Below are 24,658 nucleotides of genomic sequence, written 5' to 3' on the forward strand. Positions count from 1 at the left end.
TCCGAATTCATGGTCGAATCCACGGCTGATCCTATGGATTGATAATAAACAACTACTCATTTTTATTACTCAGTTTCATGAATCATTCTCCACTGATTTTCATAAATTAGTAATAAATACTCAACAATTGGGCATCTGGACAATCACTGAGTAAGCCCCACAAAAATGGTGCAAGTGTACTCGACAATGATGCACGACCGAGCACTCGGATGCACAAACGAGCATTCAAAATATGGACAGATGAGAAATCCTACGCAAAATAGGAGAAAACAATAAATCATAAAAAATAATAAGAGGCGCCATAGGCCGGGCCCTAGCCGTGGCCGGTCCCACGCCTCTTCCATTATTTTGCCCTATTTTGTTATTTTCATGAACTCATGAAAAACTCCTTCAATTTAGCAATTTTCCTTGTTTGAGCAAAACTCATGGATTCTCCGTAACTTCACGGATTCATGAAAAATAATATTACAAAATAGGGAAAGGTGTACGGGACCGCGCAACCTAGCCGTCCGGCCATGCCCAAGCCGTGGCCGGTCCCACACCTCACAATCCCTAGCTTTTTATAATTATTATTCCCTAAACTCATGAAACTCCTCCGTTTCAACGAAAACTCATGGATTCTCCATAACTTCACGGGTTCATGAAGAATAATATTATAAAATAGGAAAAGGTATGCGGGACCGGGCAACATAGCCGGCCGGCCATTCCCTAGCCGTGATCGGTCCCACACCTTGAAATCCCTAGTCTTTTATAATTATTATTTTCCTCAATTCATGAAACTCCTTGGTTTGAGCAAAAATCATGATTTCGTCGTAATTTCTCAAATTTTGCTCGAGTCATGAAAAACCAAAAGTAAACATGGTCACACGACCGGCTAGCCTCTCACGACAATTTTAAATGTTAAAATACTCTTATTTTAATATTTACAAAATATTGATCAATTGAGCATACATGCTCATTCCAACAAAAATCAAGAATTTCAGTCTACAGGAAACTCTTCTGAAAATTCACAATGTTGCTCGAACGCACGTCAGAAAGTACTGAAACTCTCAGTACGGAGACACATACACCATGGAAACATGTGCATGCCTTCGTGACCGACCAGAGTCATCCCTAGGGATTGCACAAAGCCGGTCCCACATGATTTCATAATTCTGACCTAATTTGCTCAATTGCTCATACTGGGCCCAAACTCTCTCCAACCAACCTGGGGATTGCTCGAACGATCAACAACTGGTCACGTGACCACCAAGATCCAGTCCCATGCTCTCTTGGTCGGTCCCCATCTTTCATACCTAGGTTTTATTACCTAATGCTTAACCCAGCAATATTTCAGTAAATGACGAAATCGGCATTAATCATCATTCCTTCACCGACTGGTCAACTCAAGACCCTCGTGCACGCTCACTCGAGCATTAAGGAACCACACGGTCGTCCATCATCCCATGTGGTCGGTCCCTCTTCACTCATGACCAATTTTCAGCAATTCATCAATTGATGAAGGATTGATCAAAAAATTAGGGTTTCGAGCAAACGCTCCACGAATCACCATCCTGAGCAAGTTGAAACACTAAATTATGTTGATCCAGCGAGCAACATATGGATTAATTATAAAATATTCGGTAATTTACCAATATTTTAATTAATATTTTATTGGGTCACGTCACCAGTAAATAATTCGTCGAATTGAGCAATACTTGCTCAGTTGCTCGTATATTGATCCCACTATCAATATTCAGTAATTTATCAGTAATTCGTCGAATTGAGCAATACTTGCTCAGTTGCTCGAATATTGATCCCATTATCAATATTCAGTAGTTTGCTCGAATAATCCACATGTATTCAGTAACTCATCAATATTCAACAACTCGTCGAATTTACAATATTTGCTCAGACGAGAAATATTAATATTCATGAATGGCTGAGCATTTGTCAACCATGCTCGATTCAACAAAATCTAGACTCATTGTCTAATCAGTCAACAACTGACTAACTAAGACATGTTTTTCATACAAACTCCACGATTCGTGAGACATCAATCACGTCAAATTGGGGGATATCAATTTGAGTTTTGGTCTGGCGGACTACAACGCGTGGATTCATCCACAACGAGAAATGTGAGTAAGTCGTGTCAACGGTTGAAGGAGTTAGCAAAGTAGTGGGTAAATTATCAACCAAGTCTACGCACAATCTGGAACTGGTTTCACCACGATCTCCCACTTTCCCACTCCTTCACTCAAGAGACCATCACACTTACAGGGATCAAGGTGTTCACGACTCTGACAATATAAAAAAGTCTCTGAATCCATGATTGAATGACAAGATTCGAACACTCGAACACTCGTCTAGCAAGAATTTTACGAGTAATTACTCTCAAGAATTCATCAATCTTTCAGTATTTTATTCAAAAACTTCACAGTTCACCAATTATTGCAGAAACCTTCAACACATCCACAATCCTTGATCATCATTGATTCCACACAATTCTCAGCTTCCCTCTTACAGATCAACCCGTCTCCCTCTGTGCGACCGAATTGACTATGGAACGACCATTGACTTGGTTTAGGTCGGAGTCCTACAGATTGATCTCTCGAATCTAAGCACTCCCTTTGCAGTGCATCTGTGTGAGGTTCAGTAGTTTTCTCGGTTGAGGAGTCTCGACCGCACGCTCGATTCTTCACTTTCCTAAAAAACCACCAAACCCTTTTTCCCCATCCACAATGCTATATCAAGTTTTGATCTTTCTGGAATTTTTTTATGATTCAAAATTTGACTGAAATTAAATTTAGTCACTATGTTGAATGATATCAGGAAATTTAATTTTGAATTTGTATATGCAACCATGATGCCGGTGGTGCTTGGACTGATGTTTTTGGTATGAGCTGAAGAAGATTTGCAGGTCAATGATGGGTCCAGAATTTGCTTTGTTGATGAAGTTGAAGAAAATTACGGTAGACAAGGTGTGACATAAGTGTAATGAATTCATATCTTTAATTTTCTTTTTCATAACAGAGAATTAATGCTATTGAAAATGAATATTTGTTAATAATTTTAATTATTAATGTGACGGAAGTTGTAGTCAATGGTTTGACCTGACAGTCTCCGACGGGTCAAGGTACCAACCCTTAATATTTCAAATGTTGGGTATCAAAGCCAGGTGTTGGACATTTGTTGGGTACCAAACATTAAATGACCCTTCAAAGTATTCTATCTGAACAGTTATTTTGTATTCAACCAAAGTCGGACCGTAGAACTTAATTATACAAATAGTGAAAATTATATTTGAAAAACACCAAGAAATATGCTAGGTTTACAATCAAAACTTAATCAATTGATTGTGATCTTCATATTTGAAGAATGCAGTCATAATCGGCCAGGATTATAATTAAAACGTATCTTATTCTATGGAATCGGTGATAATCAAACCCATATTGTTATGTGGAATCCACTGGGTATTTACTCGACCTAGCCCATTATGGGATATATAAAGTTAAACAAATTTATGAATTTGAACGTATTTTCACACTTTTCAAGCAATAAAAGTTACATTATAGATCGTTTTTGATCTATACATAAAAATTTGTGGTATTAGATTTCGTCATCTATCACATTTAATTCTTAATTTGCCTCGTAAGAATTTTAATTTTGACTATCAGGACCTAAAAAGTCACTCGCAAGTCTAATCTACTAACACTAACTCGAATTTAGGTTTTAATCTAACAACTAACACTGTATAGAATCTGTTACATTATTTGCATCTCTATGGACTTAAGAACGAATCCATGAATCAAAGTAACTAAGAATATATAGAGCACCACTAATAAGATTATAAAATATTTCATTTCACACACTAGTTGGAGATCCAATCAGAACATTCACTACATTCAAACAATCTCCGTCCAAGTGGATTTTAGCCAAGCCTTTTTCCTTTACACACTGAACAATTTCTACGAGAGCTTTGGCTTCTGCTTGATCATCATCTATTGTCTTGTAGAAGTACATCACATTCCATTGCAATCACCTGCATATTTCCTTCATAGTAGTTACATACCATAATTTAGAGGAAAATTCTGGGTCACATGGTAAAATCAACGTCACATGATAAACATTGGTTTCGAGATAGATTTTGGTTGTGTTGAAAGACAAATTTTGAATCCACCTATTGTGCTAGTAGTAGACTCAATCCTCAGCCCTTGCCTTTTTATATGTTTATCCATCTCCAATATATTACATCTGTTTGATTTTCTAGGACTGGGGTAACATTAGAACATAGAACCATTAAGTCTTTTAATATAATGTAATAGAAACACAGTTCACGTATTTATCTGACCGTAAGGACGGTTAAGAGTGTGAACACAAGGATCACATGACATATTTGAAAACGCGGGGTAGCAAAATACACCTCCACTTTTTTCTTTGGAAATCTGTATAGATAAACTCAACACAACTTCGAGAGTTCAACTCGATCAAGGAATATTTTCCAGAGTTATATCTCTATACCTCTTGCAATTAGAACGTTTACATAAACAAATTCGTGAACCTAATTACAAAAGGATAACTTGCCAAATACCAATGTCCAATAATCAATGAAGTCGTATCCAACAAACTAGGACATATGTCTCTACTATGATTGATCAACGTATAACCTGTGATATTCCAATTATAAAGATAAACAATATAATGCGGAAAAAGAAAAAACACAGACACCAGAAGTTTTGTTAACGAGGAAAACGCAAATGCAGAAAAACCCCAATACCTAGTCCAGATTGAACACCAAACTGTATTAAGCCACTACATACACTAACTTACTACCAATTAACTTCAGACAGGAATGTAGTTGATCCCTAAAAGGTATCCCAATGATTAAGGTACAATCACGCTCCTTACGCCTCTTGAATCCCAATAGCACTCCGCGAAATTTATTCCCTTAGCTGACGTTACACCAACTAAGAGTTGCTTCAACTCAATTGAAGACTTTAAACCAAATCTTATATATGATTTCCTTTTACAATCAAATAGTTTGATCAAAGGTGTGGAAATCGATAGAAATAAACAAATTCTAGCTAACCTCAAAATCTGAACTTATGCAACCCGAAGTGTAGCCCAGATTATTATTCACCTCACAAGTATAAAACTTGTGGAATCGACAAAGTTTGAGACGAAGAGAACTTTGATGATTTCTATCTATCTTGATCTAGTGAGCAGCTCAACAATTGACCAAGATTGGGATACTCGAGTTATCAAGAGAAGATAATTGGACCTGGCTTCATGAATCCCTATGAAGTCTTTGTAGTCGTTAAACCCTAAAAGGGTTTGGAAGAGGACGACTTTAGATACAACTAGGACATACCAAAAAGTAATGTCGGGATTCAATGATCCTAGTTGCTTGAAGTTCCCCTTTTATAGACATTCAAAGCATATGTTGCTTTAGGTTTAAGCTAAGATAGCTTTGAAACCAAAAAATCAATATCCACCGTTAGATGAATATTTGAATATGATTTACATAAACAAGATATAGGTTAGGTGAAACCGTAACCGAACCATGTACAAATACTATGTCCGACGTGGTTAGCCGAAACTATCTGATATGAACTTAAAAGCTTAATACTCATTTTCATGAACACTTAAGACATTAATCTTGAATCACAATCATGTAATCAAATAAGTCTATGGTGTTTTTAGAGATTCGATCAAAGGCTAATTGTCTCGTAGAAATAATTTTTATTGCACTTGAAAATAATCGACATGGTTATTAGATGTACGAGTATAAATACCATTGTCATTCGTGACTCAGCTCAGTCAGAGTACGGGTACCGGTTTGTAAATAATTTAACCAAACCAAGTTCTGGAGTTCAAAGATCTATTTAAGTATGCGTACTGGTAAGGATGCCTTAAGACTACGACCGGTTTCGGAGTCCATGGAACTATTTTAGTTTATGTACCGGTATGGATACTCAAATGGAGTTCAGGAACACAGAACTTTTCTAGTACGTGTACCGGACCAAAGTTCCTTTATGGTTTGCATATGGGTATGCATACCGATCCGGTTCACCAGTTAAACAGATTTTCACATGGTGTGCATAAGAATACGCGTACCAAAAATCTATAAGTCGATATATATAGCTACTCCGCTACATGTACAGGTACATGTATTACCGGTTCAGACTTATAAAAATTTTCCCAGTTTGTAAGACTGATAACACTGTCTTGTATCTGAATCTATCGTAGTTCTATATTTCTTCCTAGATCGATTCGAAACATTCCCGAATAATATCAATGACACATGTCATTGTTCCAGGATATTTACGAATAATAAAACTTGAATCATTATTTTGATTCCGAACAATAAATTTTTCTTAACCGAAATTCATCAAGTATGAACAAATGTTCATTAAGCTTAGTCATTATATTTCGAGAACTGATTACCAAGATAAACTGGACTCGAAATTCTTGTATATGCATGATAGTCTAATTAGTTGTGCGACGTCGTCTCAAATGATTGAAAAGTGAATATAACTTGAGAAATAGGTGGTTTAGTCTTCACTTACCTTTTGTTGATAAAGTTCTCCAAAAGCTTCGGTTGATCTTCTCCTTCGAATAGTAAAACGTAATGATGATTGTCGTGATCCACTATTTCTCAACTACATTTTTATCCTAGTCTGCGACTTAACTAATTATAGACTAAAAATCAAGATATAGTTTTGACAACAAGCTTGAGATAACAACACTTGTGAATTCGACCGAGCAATGTTCTAACAAAATCTATGTATCACAATTAATTATCGCAGTGATACAAGTTAATACAATCTGTACTTAGTTGTCAATAAAATGGTTTTAACTGAATAAACACAATAATGCAAGCACATCGTAGGCAAACTAAAGGCATGCAATGACAATGATATAGAGAACATAATGTATGTGCAAGATTATAAATGACACGATGACGTATGTGGTTCGGCATGAATGCCAACGTCCATGGGTATTGAGAGATTTTCACTATATGATTAGTAAAATGATTACAAGGTTAAGTTGAATGACTTTGGATAATAAGGGAAGGATAGGACTACAATGTAACTATTCTCTTGTAGTACTCACTTTCTCTCTCCTAACACTCTTCCTCTCTGTCCAAATTTGCTAACCCTTTGTCCAAAGATAGAGTTGAGTATTATAGAGCCTTCGGATAGGTCCTACTAATACAATCATCACTTCCTCGACAGTTGCGTCATGGAACATTGCCTTGGGTCGTCCTTGCACGATGATACCTCAGCTGTATTACTTTCATCCAACAGTCAGTCTCTCGGCTAGTCACACAATTACTTCCACGTGTTATTTTCCCGTTGCATTTAATGTTGGTTGTTTGTTTGCTCGACCCAAGCGCAGACATCTATCATCAGTGTTTTGTCTTTTCGATGTCGACTAGATCCGACTCGTCAATTTTGAATTTATCTGGGGATGCGGTAAAGTAGAGTTTGCGGCTAGATCCGACTCATCCGTTTTGGATTTGTCTGGGGATGCGGTAAAGTAGAGCTTGGGGATGATATTATGTTACCCGTGTTCATTTAGTTCTGGTTATATGGCTCCCAGCCTCCACACGTCCATCTTAGCTGCCACATGTAGGGTGGTGATCTCATACCCACAGAGAGTCACATTTTGCCGGACTTCAACCTAGTAGAAAAAGGAAACAGATGCATCGGATTTGCAACTCCTTCAGTTCATACTAAAAGAAAGTTAGTTCCATGGCCTGTTATATCAGTCTATGATGAAAGAGCAGTTTCCAAACCAAAATGAGTTGTCGCGTATATGAGGTAAAGAGTTGCATTCGAACTTCGAAAGAGGCCCGCAACCGCAAAAGATAGCTTAAATTACATCCTTGAAAAATTATACTCCGTATTTATTTACGAAGTGATCATACAACACCCATCGGAGCTTCACTAAAATTTTCAAAGACATTTTACACAAAAATAAATGTGCTATCAGTTGGCATGCCATTGTTTCTGGAGTTGGCAATATCTGGCCCAACCGGCACCATTTTGACTTACTAACGCAAATCCAAAAAATAGCACTATTTTGACTCACCAGAAGATAAAAATGTATGCATCCGTTATGTAAGACAAGCAGATTTGGTATAGGACTCGATATTGAATCACAAGAGTCGAACATTATTAGTGCAAACAGAACCGTGATACACTGATACTAGTATTATCTGTTGTTTTCTTTTCTCTGTAAATATAGGAATCGAAACTTGCAGTAAGTGGTAATACCCATACTTCAATGCAGATTCCCAAGATACTAATGGTGTTAAATGCTGAAATCATACGAGGTATTTGAAGACACATGCCTGAGTGCAAGATCTACTTATAACTGACAATATCTATATGCAACGCAGAAGATTCATAAAAGAAACCTTCTTAAACTAGACTACAAGGTCCACCGAGACATCCTTTTGTGTCTGGTGATGTGTGATTATTTCTTTCTTTACAAAAGGTCAGGCCAAACAGTATTCCCAGCTGAGAAAAAATGAATTAATCTATCTTGGAGATGGATCGCCATTTACAGTGGTGATCTGCCTGCTTAGTGTTTATGCTAAAATAAAAGTGTACTATATGATAATGCGAACTCCTTCAGTAAGCTATAAAAACTGAAGTAAACCGTACCCATTCAGTCACCGGGCCAGACTGAGCTCAATCGGAGTGTGTATCAAAACAAGAGAAGTATTATCTGTCCAGAAAAAAGATGAGCAACTTTTACGCTTCAATCTTATCCCAATGCTTCTCCATCAGCTTGTACACGAGGAAGCTTAGCCACAACATCTGCTATAGGAGGTCTTTTCTTAGCATCTTCCTGTACACACATTTCAGCAACAGCAAGAGCTTGAGCAAGTTCATTTTCTGGATAGCACCCTTCCATGGATGGGTCAACAATCTCTTTGAACTTCATACTGTCACTAATATATGGCCGTGTCTGCGAAATCAACAAGGTGATACGTTGAGAAAATGCACAAGAAAAAACATGTGTTCCACTTTTTTAAGATTTGAAAAGAAGGTATAAAATAAATAGTGGACAGTGTAATAAAAGTTACCCAATAGACAATACTGCGGTTCTTAACCAAGTTTTCTTGAATTGCCTTCCGCCCAGAGATCAACTCAAGCAAAACAACCCCAAAACTAAAGATGTCATATTGCTTAGTGAGTATGCCGGTCGAACCGTACTCTGGAGCACAATAGCCTACTTTTCCAATCACCATTCTAGAACCCTTGGAGTTATCCCAAGTAGGACCAAGTTTTGCAAAACTGAAATCGAACAGCTTTGGATTAAAATTTTCATCAAGTAAAATACTAGATGCTTTGAGGTCTCCAAAGAGTACAGGAGGATCCTTTTGATCATGCAAATATTGTAAAGCCTTGGCAACACCCTTTGCTATCTTCATCCTAGTCTTCCAATCTAGAGGCTTCTTGCCGACTTCATGCCCCAGAAGATCAAGTTAGTTAATATAATAGCTTTACCATGTCATGATGCACAAGAAGGTGAGAAACCGAACCATATAAATGAATATCCAATGACCTATGCGGCATAAATTCAAGATAGAGCACCTGTATCGTCTTCTCTGTCTGAAGATTCGCCATCAATCGGTGCAACACGGGGGAAACACCAAAACCTAGTCATATCCAAAGAAAAAGAAGCGTGATGAAATTGGGGGAAGAAGACCGCGTTTGGTTTTAGCGGTTTCTATTTTCTAATGATCAATCCTGCCTAGGGTCGCTCAGCCTCATACTACCTGAACTCATTTGCATTGTTGCTTGGACTAACCATTTCCTTACCAGCAATAACATGCAACTGAGACTCCACTTCGGCAAATGGCAACTCAGCGAGATTGTTGACGGTTAGCCAAACAACATCCCATTTTGTGCACATTTCTTGTTACGCAACTCCCCAGATGTTACTGGTGTTTAGGGTCAACGTCTCCATCAATAGGACCACATTCACCACTGCAACATGAAGGCATCTTACTCTGAGGGAACCATGTCGCGTTGCCAACCAGAAGTGTTGGCATCGCATTGTAGTTGGCAGTATCTGGCCCAACCGGCAGATTGACCCTATCAATTTTTAGAATGTATGCACTTCCAGTTTCAGAGTTCAGGGAAACAATTCTAGTTTAAACAGCTTACATGTCGCATGGTTATATACCCGAAGTCCATCAAATTACCAGGAGGAAGAGATCGCTCAAAGCTTTATAAGAGAATTTTAGCTAACAGAAACGAAAATACTTTCATAATGAACAGAAGGCTTATTATTCAAAATCCTGCATCAAGATTGACACTACATCATTGTCCACCTTATGTTATGACTAAGAAACGAAATGAACAGAAGACTGATTATTGAATCAATCAAGCATATGTACGAGGATCTCATAGCTAATCCTACTCTGGTCAATGTTGATAGATGGATATTCTCATCATAATATTCTTGATCACTTGGAATATATGACCACGTTCAGATGATGTATATATCCAACTACTGGTAGAGGATCAGGAATCAGGGCAGTGGTTCTTGCGAATCCCCCAAACGAGACAAATGAAGGTATGCATCAGTTCCTGTAGTCAAAATTCAAGAAGTTATCATATAAGAAACATTTATGGTGCGGAGAAGTCAAGCTAACCAAGATATATAGTTTTAGAGAAGATCATGCATATGCAATCACACATCCACTGCTCTCTGATATACAGAACTACATTAGTTCATGTGTCTGGGTACAGGGCAACCTACAGTTCTGACTCGGAAACCTGGAAAGTAACGATGGACATAGAAACACTGATGTCCAAAGTCTTATAGGCCTTCAAGCCAAGACGGAACACTAGAATTCAGTTCATAAGAACAAAAAGAGAACGGTCCAACGGAGCTTAACTCACCGTATCCTTCCATGGATATGATTTGCAGGTCTCCTCCGAAGTATCTAGCATAAAGACGACTTATTGGAAGCCCATATCCATATCCAGCCATTGTTACTCCATCCGATGATCCCATATCTGAGTACTCATCCAGTGGATTTTTAGCTGTGCTGTACAAATAGGTAAAAATTTTGGGCAAGCCACTTCTTGGAATGCCACCACCTTCATCAGAAATCTGTCAAAATTTTCAACAACAGAAATAATCACTAACTCAAATCCATAAAGTAGCCTTCTGACCCACCAAAAGATAAAATCTATACATGAGTCATGTAATAAGTACACCCTGACAAGCAGATCTGGTGTAGTAATATAATCCTCAATATCGCATCACAAGAGTCAAACATTATTAGTGCAAACAGAACCGTGATACTAGTATGATCCGCTGTTTTCTTTTCTCTATAAATAATAGGAAACTGAACTTGCAGGATATGATAGCGCATCCATATTCGAACGCGGTTCCCAAGAATATTGGTGTTTCTTGCTCTCTTTTTTTTTTGAAGCATGGTGTTTCTTGCTTAGTACAAAGTCATACCGGGATTTTGAACACATATGCCTGACTGCAAGATTTACTTAACTGATAATAGCTATATGCAATGCAGAAGATGCATCAAAGAAACCTTCTCAAACTAGATAATTAAGCACAAACCTTTATCGTGACATCTTCTAACCCATCGGCAACAATGATTCTAACAGGAGGAGCAATTTTGTCTGAATCCATAAATCGTTCTTGGACAGCACGCAGGGAGTTCTTAACTAGCTCAAATACCATCAGATGCAAGTGTGTCGGAACATACCTGTGATTGTAAAGGACAGATAATAGGTTTGAGTACTTTAAAACAATAACCCTATAAATTATCAAAAGGCTCGTAACTCTAAAAACTAGCTGGTCAAACTAGAGATCACTCTCTTAGGAGGTGTTAATCTGCTCTTTTGTGTCCCAAACTTGCATATTTACCCTTTTACCTTTTACACACCGAAATCAAACACCTCGCCTCAACGGAAGTCTGAGTATCTTTTCTAAGAGAAAGGATACAGAGACATTACCCTATGGTAAGTTGGTAACAGATAGGCTAAACAAATATATTAATATCATCTATTCGCCATACCATACGAGAAGCAAGATAAGGACAACCAGATTTCATGATGAAGGTGCATACAGAAGACACAGATTGAGACATAGAGAAATTGACTAAAAAAAACAGTACAACCCTGAATAGCCTTTCGCGCTGCAAAATCTACCGAGGTTCAGCTGAATCCTGAGTCTAAATCTTAGTCGTCCTTGGTTATTTTATTTGTAAATTATATTGCTACTCAATGTTATTATCACGGCTTCCTTAATGGACAAGAGACTAAGGTACCGCGATCTTATTTATTTAATATTTATGTATTTCCTAATTTGACTTCCTTTGGGGGCTAGAAAAACAATGTGCATATATGGTAGAACTTTCAATTCTACACGAGGATTGAAACAGAAATGGAAATTGAAAGACTAACCACACTGATTGATCAACGGGGAACGTGTAATTAAAGTTAGGAAGAACGAAATAAGAAAATAAAACCAGTTAAGAACATACGGGAAAGTGAAATTTGGGTCGCCATAGATGTCGATATTAGGTGCACTCCCATACTCGCGCATGCATATACAACGGGCATCCTCACTGGCATTCCGTGCTACCTCCATGGGAGACATTTTAGTATGTATGTAACCCACACAATCTGGTGCCGGATTAGGATCATGCAAAGCCACATGCTGCCCTGAGGTTCACCCAAAATCAGAGAAGTTTGGTTAATAAAGAAACATAACGATGTCAAAGAAACCATCCCTCGAAGTAGATAGAGCAGAATTAACCAAGCCAATAAAATGAAAGAAAGAGGAATACACAGTAAACTAACCAATAAGCATTCGAATCCCAATTCTCGACATGTAAAAACGATCAAGAAATTGGTGGATTTCATCCACAGGTTGCATGATTTTTGGGCTCAAATCTTTCTTCAGTTGCTGAACACCCAAAGCCATCGTTGGCACCACATTATTATGTCTCACTTTAATCATCTTAATCATTTGCGTGAAAGCTAACTCATCAGTTGTATCCTTGATCTCCGGAAATGCTCGAAGATCTCGAAAGGAGTCTACGTACCAGTCTCGTACCTAATCACAAAACATACCCAATGAAGAGCTAATTCAAAACCACAAGAGTCTTTCACCAAAATCAGAACTCCATAACAGCACCTTAACACAAATACCCTATCTGACAAGCATAAGCAATCACTACTGCAATTATGGACACTGCATCCACACACCATACAATAAAAACACAAAGTTCGTCTCTACCGAGACTTGTACGTGCAACACAGTTAGAGAAACATTTTTTGAATATGAAAATCCTATAGTTTTCATTTGGACATTTCATTGAACACATAACGAACAAGCAACTTAACCATGACCACATCCCAAAATGATGAAACAAAATCAAACCCACATTCTAAACGATCAAACTAATCGAAACCCACAAAAAAATCACTGAAATTCATCCAAACCCATGATAAATAATAAACAGAGTACAAGTAAATGAATAATACCTGTAAAACAGCAGGTTTACTGGACAAACCATACGGCAAACTCTCCAATTCAATAGCTCTCCTAGCAATTCTAATAGGCAATTCTTTGTGAAGAAATTGAGAAGAAATAAGCAAATTTTTCTCAGTAGGTTTCGACCCGAATTCCATCATATATCTTAAACTCACACCATTTTGTTTCATCAAACCCCATTTCTGTACTTCGTCTATTAATGATTTAGAAAACGTCTCTGATAATTTCTTAGCCGCCATGGCTGCTAAACAGAGAAAGAGAAAGAGAAATTATGAGAGAAATTTACATGGAGAGAGAGACAAAGAAAAGAAAGAAGATCGGAGATTCCAAGATAAAATACACAGAGTGTTTAATTAACAAAGGATTACGAATTGGTTAAGTTTTGTCAGGATTATGGAGAGAAGTGTGATAGAGAGATATATCATCCATTTATACTGAGACAGGTGGAGTGTGTAAGCATTGGGAGGGAAAGAAAGATAGAAACAAGGAGGAATCGGGATTAAGAAGATTATTAATGGAAGAAGAAGATTCAAAGAGATAGAGAATAGAAGCAAGCAGAAGATTGGTTTTCTTAGCCGTAGAATCAGATTCTGATACAAAGTAAATTTACATAATAATTTCTGTAGTAAAACTTGATGTCAAATGTGACATTACTTATTAATGCGGTACTAAGAACAAAAAGAAGTTTTTTTTAGCCAAGGCCCTAACCTTCGCATCTATTTATGTAGTTTTAAGCGAAAAGCTCATCCTGTCGGGTGTTGATACCGGAGGTAGAAGTGCTTTTGTAAACATTTTGTCCGTTAAATCAGAAGATTATTAAAAGCATTTTGCATCAACCATTGTCGTCTTCCTAACAATTATTTGCCGGTCAGTTGCTCGTAGTCTGATTTGAATGGAACTATATCCATTATCCACAACTTTTAATTCTTCGCGAAAACGTTAGAACTGTTTTGGGTACTAATATTACTGTATTACTCTCCTCTTTCCAGAAAAGATATTTATAGAATTGCTATTATAACTTTTCTATTTTAACCTATTTACCGAAGAAATTATAGAGTTGTTATTATGCTAATTCCCATTGGTTTGGAGATTAAGGAAGACTTAGGAAATCAAGTCCTGAAATAGTGAGTCTGGGTGAAGTTTCATTAAAGTCGGAATGGGGAATAAAGTAAACTCTAGTCTTTGCAGTGGTTTTTGTGGTGAGTGGGGATGGACCACTAGTTTGTGAATGGGGATGACTGATCAGATAGTTGTGAGCCATGAATTATATGTTGTGGTGGAGATCATGTCTTTCCTTCTCTCATTTGGATTGGAATCTTGTGGGTCTCCGGTTTGAATATGCACAGCTACCCTTGGTCCGTATAAAGATAAGCCCTTCTCATCCCTATTTTCCACACAAGTTACAGTATTATCGTAATCGACCATGCATAAGACGGTTGTGATGTTGCTAGTTAAAAAATATTCAAGCTTAACAGAAAATAGACACGATGTTTTATTTTCTTCTTTTAACCTCAATTCCAGTGATTTATAAATTAACATTATAATCTGAGTCAATACTGATCAAAGAAATAAACAACGTTTTTTTACACAAAGGAAATCAAATAAACAAGTTGCTTAGTTTTATTAAGACAATACTATCTTTTTGCATCATTGCGATGTAGTACGATCTGTCCATCTTCTCTTGATGGAGAATAACAAGTTATCCTTCCCTTCACAGTTCACATCAATCGTCATCCATTAGGCTTGAGTGTGGCCAAAACATATGGAGGAGACTTTAGGCAATCAAATTGCCAAACACACGTGACAGTGTTGGTTATTTTGTTGATAATTAATGACCTAAAGATTCACATTCCATACTAAAGAGAGTATTATAATCGTGGGATGAGCATAGCAACTCAGGTGTGTATGGACATATATATATCTCTTTCCATGATAGCGTCCAACAAAATGAAATGTGTTTAGTCACGCTACTCACGTATATAACTGCAAAACTATAGTTTATTTGGCTCAAATGGAAGACCTTTTCAATAATGTCAGGTTTGTTGCTATCTAATTCTAACCAAGTATTGACATGGGTCTCAAGCTCCAACATAAAATTTGCTAAAACCGAAATAAGCAAAATGATGCATTCCCTTCGAGAAAGCATCTTTTTTTTTTCTTTTTTTTGATGCAAAGGGCTAATATACTAAAACATAACAGAGTACATATTTCATAACTTCTTAGTTATCTTTCTTTCTTCCCTTACTAGATCAGCTATGTTTACTAGCAAAATCAAAGGAAGATTTACATGCTCTAGCTTTGTTAGCTATTACATGAGCCACATTATTTGTCGTTCTTTTTACATGATTAACATTAAAGGAAGAGAAATCCAATAACAGCTGCTTTATTTCATCTACATGACTCTGATTAATCCAGTGGGCCACAGAGTTAGCTTTGCTGATAGAACTGGTGACATTTATACAGTCTGCTTCAAAATGTAAGTTGCTAGATTGAAGATTGAGTTCTTTGGCCCACATGATTGCTTGTTTCATAGCCAAGCACTCTGCGTTTTCTGGATCTATTCCTCCATGGTAGTACCTGCCTCTGATTCCTTTAGTTGTTCCTGCAGAATCACGAATAATTAATCCAATTCCAATCTCCTTTGTGTTAAGATCAAAAGAAGCATCTACATTAATCTTCAGTTGATTAGATGAAGGAGGAATCCATTGCTGTGACTACTTTTTATTCTTGCTGTTTATAATAATTAGTGTCTTCTTTAAGACAGAGATTAACATGGTTCCTTATTTCATGACATGCAAATCAGGGGCTAATTTTCTTGCTATGAAACCCATTAATGCACCTATTCTTCCATATCTACCAGACTGTGCACATTAAGATAATTTGCCATCGTATATTTTCATCCTCAGTAGCCGAGTCTGAGAACCAGCTAGCTATCCATGCAAAAACAGAAATTTGTTGACTAATTATGATGTGCACATTAATATTCATTCCTAGCCACATTGCTTTCGCATAGTCACGTTCAATTAATAGATGTTGTAATGTTTCCTCCTACGATTCACACATAGGACATAGGGTGTTTATATTGCTCTTGTAGTGACCTATTTTCTCCATTGTTGGAACAATATTCCGTAGACATTTCCACAAGAATAATCTAATCTTATGTGGGGATCTAGACTTCCACAGATTCTTCCAACTGTTGTTTGAGACTGGGCTCTGGACTCCTAATTGACCATTAGTATTAACTGAGAGAACCTTGTATGCTGACTTAACTGAGAAGTCACCTGTTCTATTGGGCTCCCAAATCAATTTATCATTACCATGCTGAGGTAAGTACATACTAAGGATCTGCTGCAGTGTTTGGTTTGGGAAAACCTTTCTAATTAACTCTTCCTAGTAAGAATCTTTCAAATGAGATAAAGGAACAATTTTTTGATTTTCCTAGTAAAATTGGTAACCCCAAGTATTTGTCTGATGAGCATAATGTTCTAACCCCCAACCTTCTAGTAATAGATAGTTTAAACTCATGTGAAGTATCTCCACAAATGAAGACCGAAGATTTAGAATAATTAATAAGCTGACCAGAAATGTTACCAAAGTGTTGCAGGAGATCAGTTATATGTTGTATGCCTTCCTCAGTTGCATGAAAGAACAACAGGCAGTCATCCGCGAATAAAAGATGATTTATGGGAACTGACTTCAAAGAAGTACTTATTCCTTTTATCTTGTTATTCTGCTGCGCATGTTCTAGAAACTTAGAAAGATACTCCATAGACATAATAAAAAGATAGGGAGATAATGGATCTCCCTGTCGTAAACCTCTAGATGGATGATATGAAGGATAAGTACTGCCATTCAGTCTTACCGAAACTGAGGTAGTTGAAATGCATTCCCAAATAATATTCCTCAAGCCTTCACATAATCCTAGATGAAGTAGCATTTTATCTATGAAGGACCACTCTAGTCTGTCGAAAGCTTTCGACATATCCAGCTTGAGTGCCACTAGAGGTGTCTTCTTCTTTGACTTCTTCATCGAATGGATTAAATCATGTGCTAAAATGATGTTATTATTTATAAGCCTTTTCGGAACATAAGAAACTTGAGAAGGTGAAATAATTCTATTCATCAGAGTTTTCATCCTAACAACAATTAATTTGGAAATTATCTTATAGGAGCAGTTGCAAAGACCAATGGGCCTAAAATTATTAAGAGTTGTTGGTTGATTAGTTTTTGGGATGAGACAAGTGATTGTGTGGTTCATCTGATGAGGTAATTTTTTTGTGGTAAAAAAAGTTTGCACCATGGATGTTATATCATATCCAACTGCAGTCCATTGAGAAACATAAAAGCCCACCGGAAAACCATCTGGGCCCGGAGCACTCCAGCTAGGCATATTTTTAAGAATTTCAAATATTTCTTCTTTAGTTGGTGTTTCCGTGAGTATTTTATTATCTTCCTCATTAATAAGCTGATCAATAATATGAAAGTGAGAGTCATTCAACTGAGGATTAGTGGTTGTGGCAATAGAGGAAAAATGAGATGTTAGCAAATTCACTAACTCATTTCTTTTATGATACCATCGACCACTAGCATCTCTTAAAGCAGTTATGTTATTCCTAGCTCTCTTCCTATTTTCTCTTGAGTGAAAGTAAGCAGTGTTATTATTAGCCTCCATAATCCAATGATCACCCGCTTTATGTTGCCAATATTCAACCTCAATTTTCTCCCAATGAAATAACTGTTGTATCACAATCTAAATTTGCTCGTTGTTGGAATCACTAAAAGGTACTGATTGTAAATGAGAAAGCAATTTTTTGTAATAGCTGACATGTTCACCAATATGACCAAAATCCTCTCGGTTCCATTTAGCTAAGACTTTCCTAGTGTTATTTAACTTATCAATGAAGTTGTGATGGTTTTTAGAAGCGCTCCAAGTATGCTGAATAATTAACACGAAGAATCTCTGAGCCAGCATTTATAAAACTTCCTAGCTTTAGAAGGGCGAGAGCATTTTGTAGATGGGGAAAAACGATTTGTTGGTTTTTAAGGAATTGAGGAGACGACCGTACAGAGGAGACTCCACGAACCGAGCGAAATGTTAAACCTCACACAGATGCAACGCTGCAAAGGGGGTGCTTCAGATTCGAGAGATCAATCTGTAGTACTCCGGCCTAAATCAAGACAATGATCGTTCCAGAGTAAATTCGGTCACAAGAGAGGATGGGTTGATCTGTAGGAGGGAAGCTGGGAAATGTGTGGAATCAATGGTAATCAAAGATTGTGGGTGTGTGAATTCTGAATATGATAATCGCTGAATGATTGAAATTGCTCAATTGAGAGTAGTTGCTCAATTGATGAGTTGATGATCTCGTGTTGTCGATGAGACGTGAGATTGATGATACAGTTGATGTTGATGATTCAATCATGATTCAGAGACTTATTTATATTGCTGGAATTTTAGACACCATGACCCCATGAAGTGTGACAGTTGATGGAATTAAGGAGTGGGGACGTGGAGATCGTTTTTGAAACCAGTTGCTCAACGTGTAGAGACTTGGTCGATTTTCCACCCACTACCTCGTGAATTCCTTCAACTGATTGCACGACTTGCTCACATTCCATCGTGTATTTGAACACACGTGTCGTAGACCGCCAGACCAAAATCCTAAGTGATATCCCCCCCAAAGTGACACGATTGACGTCTCGTGGTTTGTTAGTTAATTTATGACTTCGTGGTTTGATGGGACGATGAGTCCATGTAGTTGCTGAGTTGAATATGATGTTCTGAAACTCATGAATTGAACATCATGAGACAGAGGTATAGATCTTACGATGAAGTGAGCAAGTATTGCTCATTCGATGGACCGTTGAATATTGATTGTTGAACCAATATTCCTTGGTTTGAGCAAATATTTATCATCTGAGCAAGAGTTGCTCATGTGATGAATTGTTGAATATTTGATCGTCTGAGCATGTGTTGCTCATCTGATGGATTATTGACAGCGTACCAAAAATATTAATTAGAATACTGGTCCTTGAACCGAGCATAATTAATAAAATTAATGACCATGAGGTCGTCGTAAAATTATTAAGGTTGGAATCTGGAATGATGATCCTTGGACTCAGAAACCCTAATTTGATCAACTGATGATCAACCGATGGTTAATTGAAGAATTAACTATGGAATGAAGAAGGGACCGGCTACATGAGACCGTGGATCAAACATGTAGTGCCCATATGCTCACGTGAGCAAATACCAAGACCTCTTGAAGGATTGGTGAAGAGATGATCAAATGTTGGTTTAATCATTTATTCAAAAATGCTCGTCTGAGCCTTAGGTGAAAAAACCTAATTAATTATGAAGAGGTAAGGGACCGACCAAGGGGTCATGAAACCGGCCCTGGGTGGTCACGGGATCGAATGACAATCACTTCATGAAAATCCAAAGTGTTTGGAACAGTTTTGGACCTAATACGTGCAATTGTGCAAATTAGGTCAAAACTGTGAAAATTGATGGGACCGGCTTCTGTAAGCCAAAAAGCCAATCTTGGTCGATCAAGATAACATACTCGTATCCCCAAGACGTCCATGTCTTAGTTCTGAGAATTTTGATATTTTCTGACGTGCAGTTGAGCGTCCATTCTAGAAAATATGCCAAAATTAGGGTTTCGCTGAAACTGAGGAAAACACCATGAGATGATAGAGAATAATTATAAAATAAAGGAATGAGGAGGCGTGGGACCGTGAAACCAAGGTATGATCGGCCAGTATTGACCACGGTCCCGTGGTGCCTTTCCCTTAATTTTATAATATTTTTCATGATTTTATGAAAATATCATGGATTTAAAGAGTTTTGATGAATTTAGGGAGTTTCCATGAAGTGAAGGAGTTTTCATGAGTTCAAGGAAGCAAAAATATTAAAATAATAAAATAAAGGGCGTGTGGGGCCGTGGGAGGCATGGCCGGCAGGCTAGGGCCCGGTCCCACAAGTTTCCATAATTTATATATTTTTTAATGTATTTTTCATGATTTGAGGGAATTTCTCCTAATTTGAGAGAAATACCATGAAATCAAGGAATTTGATAAATTCAAGGAAAATAAAATAAATAATAATAAAATAAAGGAGCGTGTGGGACCGGTTAGGGCATGGTTGGCCGGCTAGGGCCCGGTCCCACGAGTTTTCATAATTTTATATTATTTATTTCCTATTTTTTGCAAAATACCATGAAATCAAGGAGTTTTTCATGAAATCAGAGAAATAATAATAATAATAAAATAATGAGGAACCATAAGGTGTGGGGCCGGCTGGGACCAAGGCATGGCTAGTTGGCCAATGGTCACGCCCCACACTAATTTTTCTTAATTTTATATTATTTTCATGGGTTTATAAAAACACCATGAAGTCGAGGAGTTTCCTCGAGACGAAGGAGATTTGTTCAAATGAAAGGATTTTCATCAGATGAAGGAAAATAATAAAAATATGATAAAATATAAAACTGGCGTGGGATAGGTCATGGCACGGTCGGCCGGTCAGTGAGTCCAATCCCTTGGCGCCTTGGTCAACATTTTGATTATTCATTATTTTCTTCCTATTTTGCAATATGTTAATCGTTTCGTCGTATTTTGAAATACTCGTTCGTGCGGTGACTGTTAGTGCATCGTCGTTGAACACACTTTCACCATTTGGATCGGGGCTTACTTAGAGGTAGCTCAGACGCCCGGTTGTTGATTATTTATTACTAATTGTGGAATTCAGTGGAGAATAATTCACAAAACTGAGTAATAAGATGTTTATTATTAATTCATAGGATCAGCTGAGGATTCGACTACGAATTCAGAATAATAAACTGAGTATTACCATTCCATGGGATCGTAGATTCGACCATAGAATCGGAGTAATTAAGTTTTATCTATTACCATTTATGAGACCAGTTGTGGATTCGATCATGAAATCGGAGTAATGAGATAATATAGTTATTGCTATTCTATGAGATCAAGCCGTGGATTCGATCATAGAATCAGAACAATTGTGTATTGCCATTCCATGGGACTAGTCGTGGATTCGACCATGGAATAAGAGCAATTTTTATTGCCATTCCATGGGACCAGTCGTGGATTCGACCATGGAATAAGAGCAATAATAGATTATTCTGGGAATTCAGTAGTGAATGTCACGGCAGAATTAATCTTAATTAGGAATAATTAACTTTGTGGCTCTATACTAGCAGAGCAAGTTGTCTAGGAGCATTAATTATCCCGATATGAGTTTGTCGGTAAGTCATATCCTTTATATAGTCAGGGTAAACTCGTTCTTTGTTCTTGAAGACGTTATCGCTCTATACTAGCATAGCAAGCTGTCTAGGAGCCGTCCATCTCGTGATACTATATAGAAATAATCACTGAAAGTGTTCAGTATTCATGAGATATGTCGTTGTCCGGCCGTGAGACTACATATCTACATGTACTCTGAGAGAAAGTACTCTCCGTTGAGAACTCATGAGAGACACGTGCCTCGATACTGACGTCTGATTGTTGGATCAGAGGCTCGTATAATCATGAGTTTACGATTTTAGCCCTTGTTGAAAATCCACCATCTATATTAACTCCCCTTCTTACTGAGGAAAGCCATGTTCCTCAATCAGCATTAAATGGTGATTTTCCGGCCATAAATTATACAAGTAATTGAACTTAGTCGTAAGTTAGGACATTACCGAATTTCGAGAATATGAGCAAACCATGACTTGATGAAGGCTTCAGTGTCATGATTAGAGCATCATTTTATGAGCATAAATTGTTGTGAACCGCTGGTTTGGACGATGGAACCTTGGTCGTTTAGGATTTGCGGGTCGGGCCCAATAAGGAAATCCTTGTGAAATTAGGTTTTGGAAATAAAATTTGGCATAAAAGGAATTAATCCTTTTATTTTTTTATTATTTCTCCTTCACACACACGACCAGCACCTTCATCACCTCTCCATCACCTTCACGTCAGCAGCGAGTGGAGGAAAAAAAATTGTCGGAGCTTCGCCGCCGCCGATCGTCCGTTCGGCCAATTCCGGCCACCGACCAGGTAAGCCCTTTTTTTTTGCTGACGGCCATGAGTATCACGGGTTGTTCATGTTTTGATCATGATGAAACCATATACATGTGTGTATATTGTGTGAGTTTAATGAAGAAAAAAAAACTTCGTTTTTGAAAACGTATGTTCGTTCGATCGTTAATTGAAAACTAACTATAATCCCTGATTTAGGAGAGATTTTTTTTTTTAGTGATAAAACTTAGTGTATGAGCTTTCATGTATACCACGTTTTTATCATAAAAGGAGTAAATTTTCACGAAATCGAAATAATCCTTCGTTTTAAAGGCAAATTACGACGACTCGAAGGGGAATTCATATGATGAACTTGTGTCCAGTGATAAAAGTTTTCTTATGAGCTTTCATATAAATACAAAACTTTATCATATGTATGAGATGTGAGCTTTCACAATATTTTTGAAATAATCCTTCGCTTTAAAGACAAATAACGATACGAAGGAAAAATAGTTTTTTTTTATATGCAGCGTGACATATATTGTGCAAAATATGATGGTATATTTTATTTGCATGAATTTGTTTTCATTAGATAAAAATCCTTGAGAATTTATGTATGCAAGTTGCATTAATTGTTGTTTTGAAAAAATCAAAACGTGTGTGTTGAGGAACCTTCGAAGATAGACAATATATTTATGATGAAATATTTTATTGTTATAAACTTCATAGGTCAGTTGTGTGAATGTTCACATTATGAAAATTGTGTTCGCGATTTCATGAAAATCAGTCTCGGAAATAAATAAAGTCTCGTTCATTATCGCAGGTTTCGAAGAGACGAACAATTTTGAGGTGTTAATTCTAGCATTACTATCACTATTGTTAGTTGAAGTATAAAAGGTAAGAGTTAAGAGTTACCATTTTTGCTTGTATTTCCTTGATTTATATCTGGACGGCATACTGAAGTATAATTTTCAGCTACTCAGCAAAGATGACCAATTTCCAAGCTGACGACGCCTCGAGGGAAAAGATGTGCATTGATGATGGTATCTCCAGAGATGAGACATGCATGGATGAAACTTCCGTTCGGGGAGACGAAATCCCTGGGATTAAGAATGTCCCGAACATAGATGATGCATTCTTTGAAAAAGATACTTCGGGAGCTGAGCAACATTTGAAATCCCCAGTGTATCGTCTTTTGATAAATCCCAGAACTGTTACTCAGAAGAAATTGGCGACTCCTAAGATAGTGATTCGATTTTTTCTTGAACGAGGGATATTCACCTCATTAATCATAGAGTTTAAGCTTTCTTGACGACCTTTGGAGAAATTTGTCGGCTGGGCGAGGCATATGTTGGGTTTTCCTCATGTGAGGACTATGCTCGACCAGGCGCAGGTGACGAGAGTTATTCAAGCTTCTGGAGAGTTGTTCATTTATCATGACGCAAGTGGTATTGTGGCTCTGTTTGCTCGCTGGTGCATTCCCACTCACACTTTCATATGTAGGTGGGGAGACTTTACCATTACCTTGGAAGACGTGGCGGCTCTGATGCATCTCCCGATCACAGGAAATCTTCCTGGGGATCTTTCAGATGAGGAGACCACCGTTTCTCATGTCTTGAAAGTTGCAACGGAGAAAGCGAATAAGGCTGGTAGTAAAGGATGTTATGCTTCCTGGTTGACACACTGGTGGCCCAAATACGAGGTTTCTGATAAACCCATCGACAGTATGTTACCCATTGCTGCTTTCTTATGTTTATGGTTGTCCAGAGACGTTTTTGAAGACAGTGGAAACTTGTTGAAGGCTTTTGTGATTCCATTTGCTATTAAGATGGCTCAAGGTGAGCAACTTCCGATAGGTAGTTTATTCTTAGGCTCCTTGTATTACAACCTGGACTCCTTGATTATAGACTCCAGTGTGTCGAACGTCTCTATGAAGATTGAGTGTTATGCCAACACGATGTTTCTTAAAGCTTTGATGTGGGATCACTTTAAGAATTATGCACCTACTCCACGTAATGTTCTGCAAGGACCGAATACTTATGCGCTCCATATTTTCCCTGAGAAAGATAACGCTAGGATCATGCGTTGGTCCACA

General features: G+C 37.5%; 2 protein-coding genes across 2 annotated transcripts; both read right to left on the bottom strand.

Moving 5' to 3' along the window:
- Window positions 1-8,351: 8,351 nt before the first annotated feature.
- On the bottom strand, window positions 8,352-10,056 carry LOC113358010 (probable serine/threonine-protein kinase PBL7). The gene is made up of 3 exons (XM_026601509.1): window positions 9,591-10,056; window positions 9,080-9,459; window positions 8,352-8,961 (listed from the first exon to the last, which is right to left on the bottom strand). Exons 1-3 carry the CDS (start codon window positions 9,661-9,663, stop codon window positions 8,758-8,760), a joined length of 657 nt encoding a protein of 218 aa, XP_026457294.1. The 5' UTR covers window positions 9,664-10,056; the 3' UTR covers window positions 8,352-8,757.
- Window positions 10,057-10,247: 191 nt separating this feature from the next.
- Window positions 10,248-14,221, bottom strand: LOC113358009 (pyruvate dehydrogenase (acetyl-transferring) kinase, mitochondrial-like). Its single transcript, XM_026601508.1, has 6 exons — window positions 13,527-14,221; window positions 12,840-13,095; window positions 12,521-12,701; window positions 11,593-11,740; window positions 10,908-11,121; window positions 10,248-10,592 (listed from the first exon to the last, which is right to left on the bottom strand). The coding sequence occupies exons 1-6, from the start codon at window positions 13,773-13,775 to the stop codon at window positions 10,534-10,536; spliced, it is 1,107 nt and encodes a 368-aa protein (XP_026457293.1). The 5' UTR covers window positions 13,776-14,221; the 3' UTR covers window positions 10,248-10,533.
- Between the last annotated feature and the right edge of the window lie 10,437 nt (window positions 14,222-24,658).

Source organism: Papaver somniferum, chromosome 3 (assembly GCF_003573695.1).
Source record: "Papaver somniferum cultivar HN1 chromosome 3, ASM357369v1, whole genome shotgun sequence".
Classification (NCBI taxonomy): Eukaryota; Viridiplantae; Streptophyta; class Magnoliopsida; order Ranunculales; family Papaveraceae; genus Papaver; species Papaver somniferum.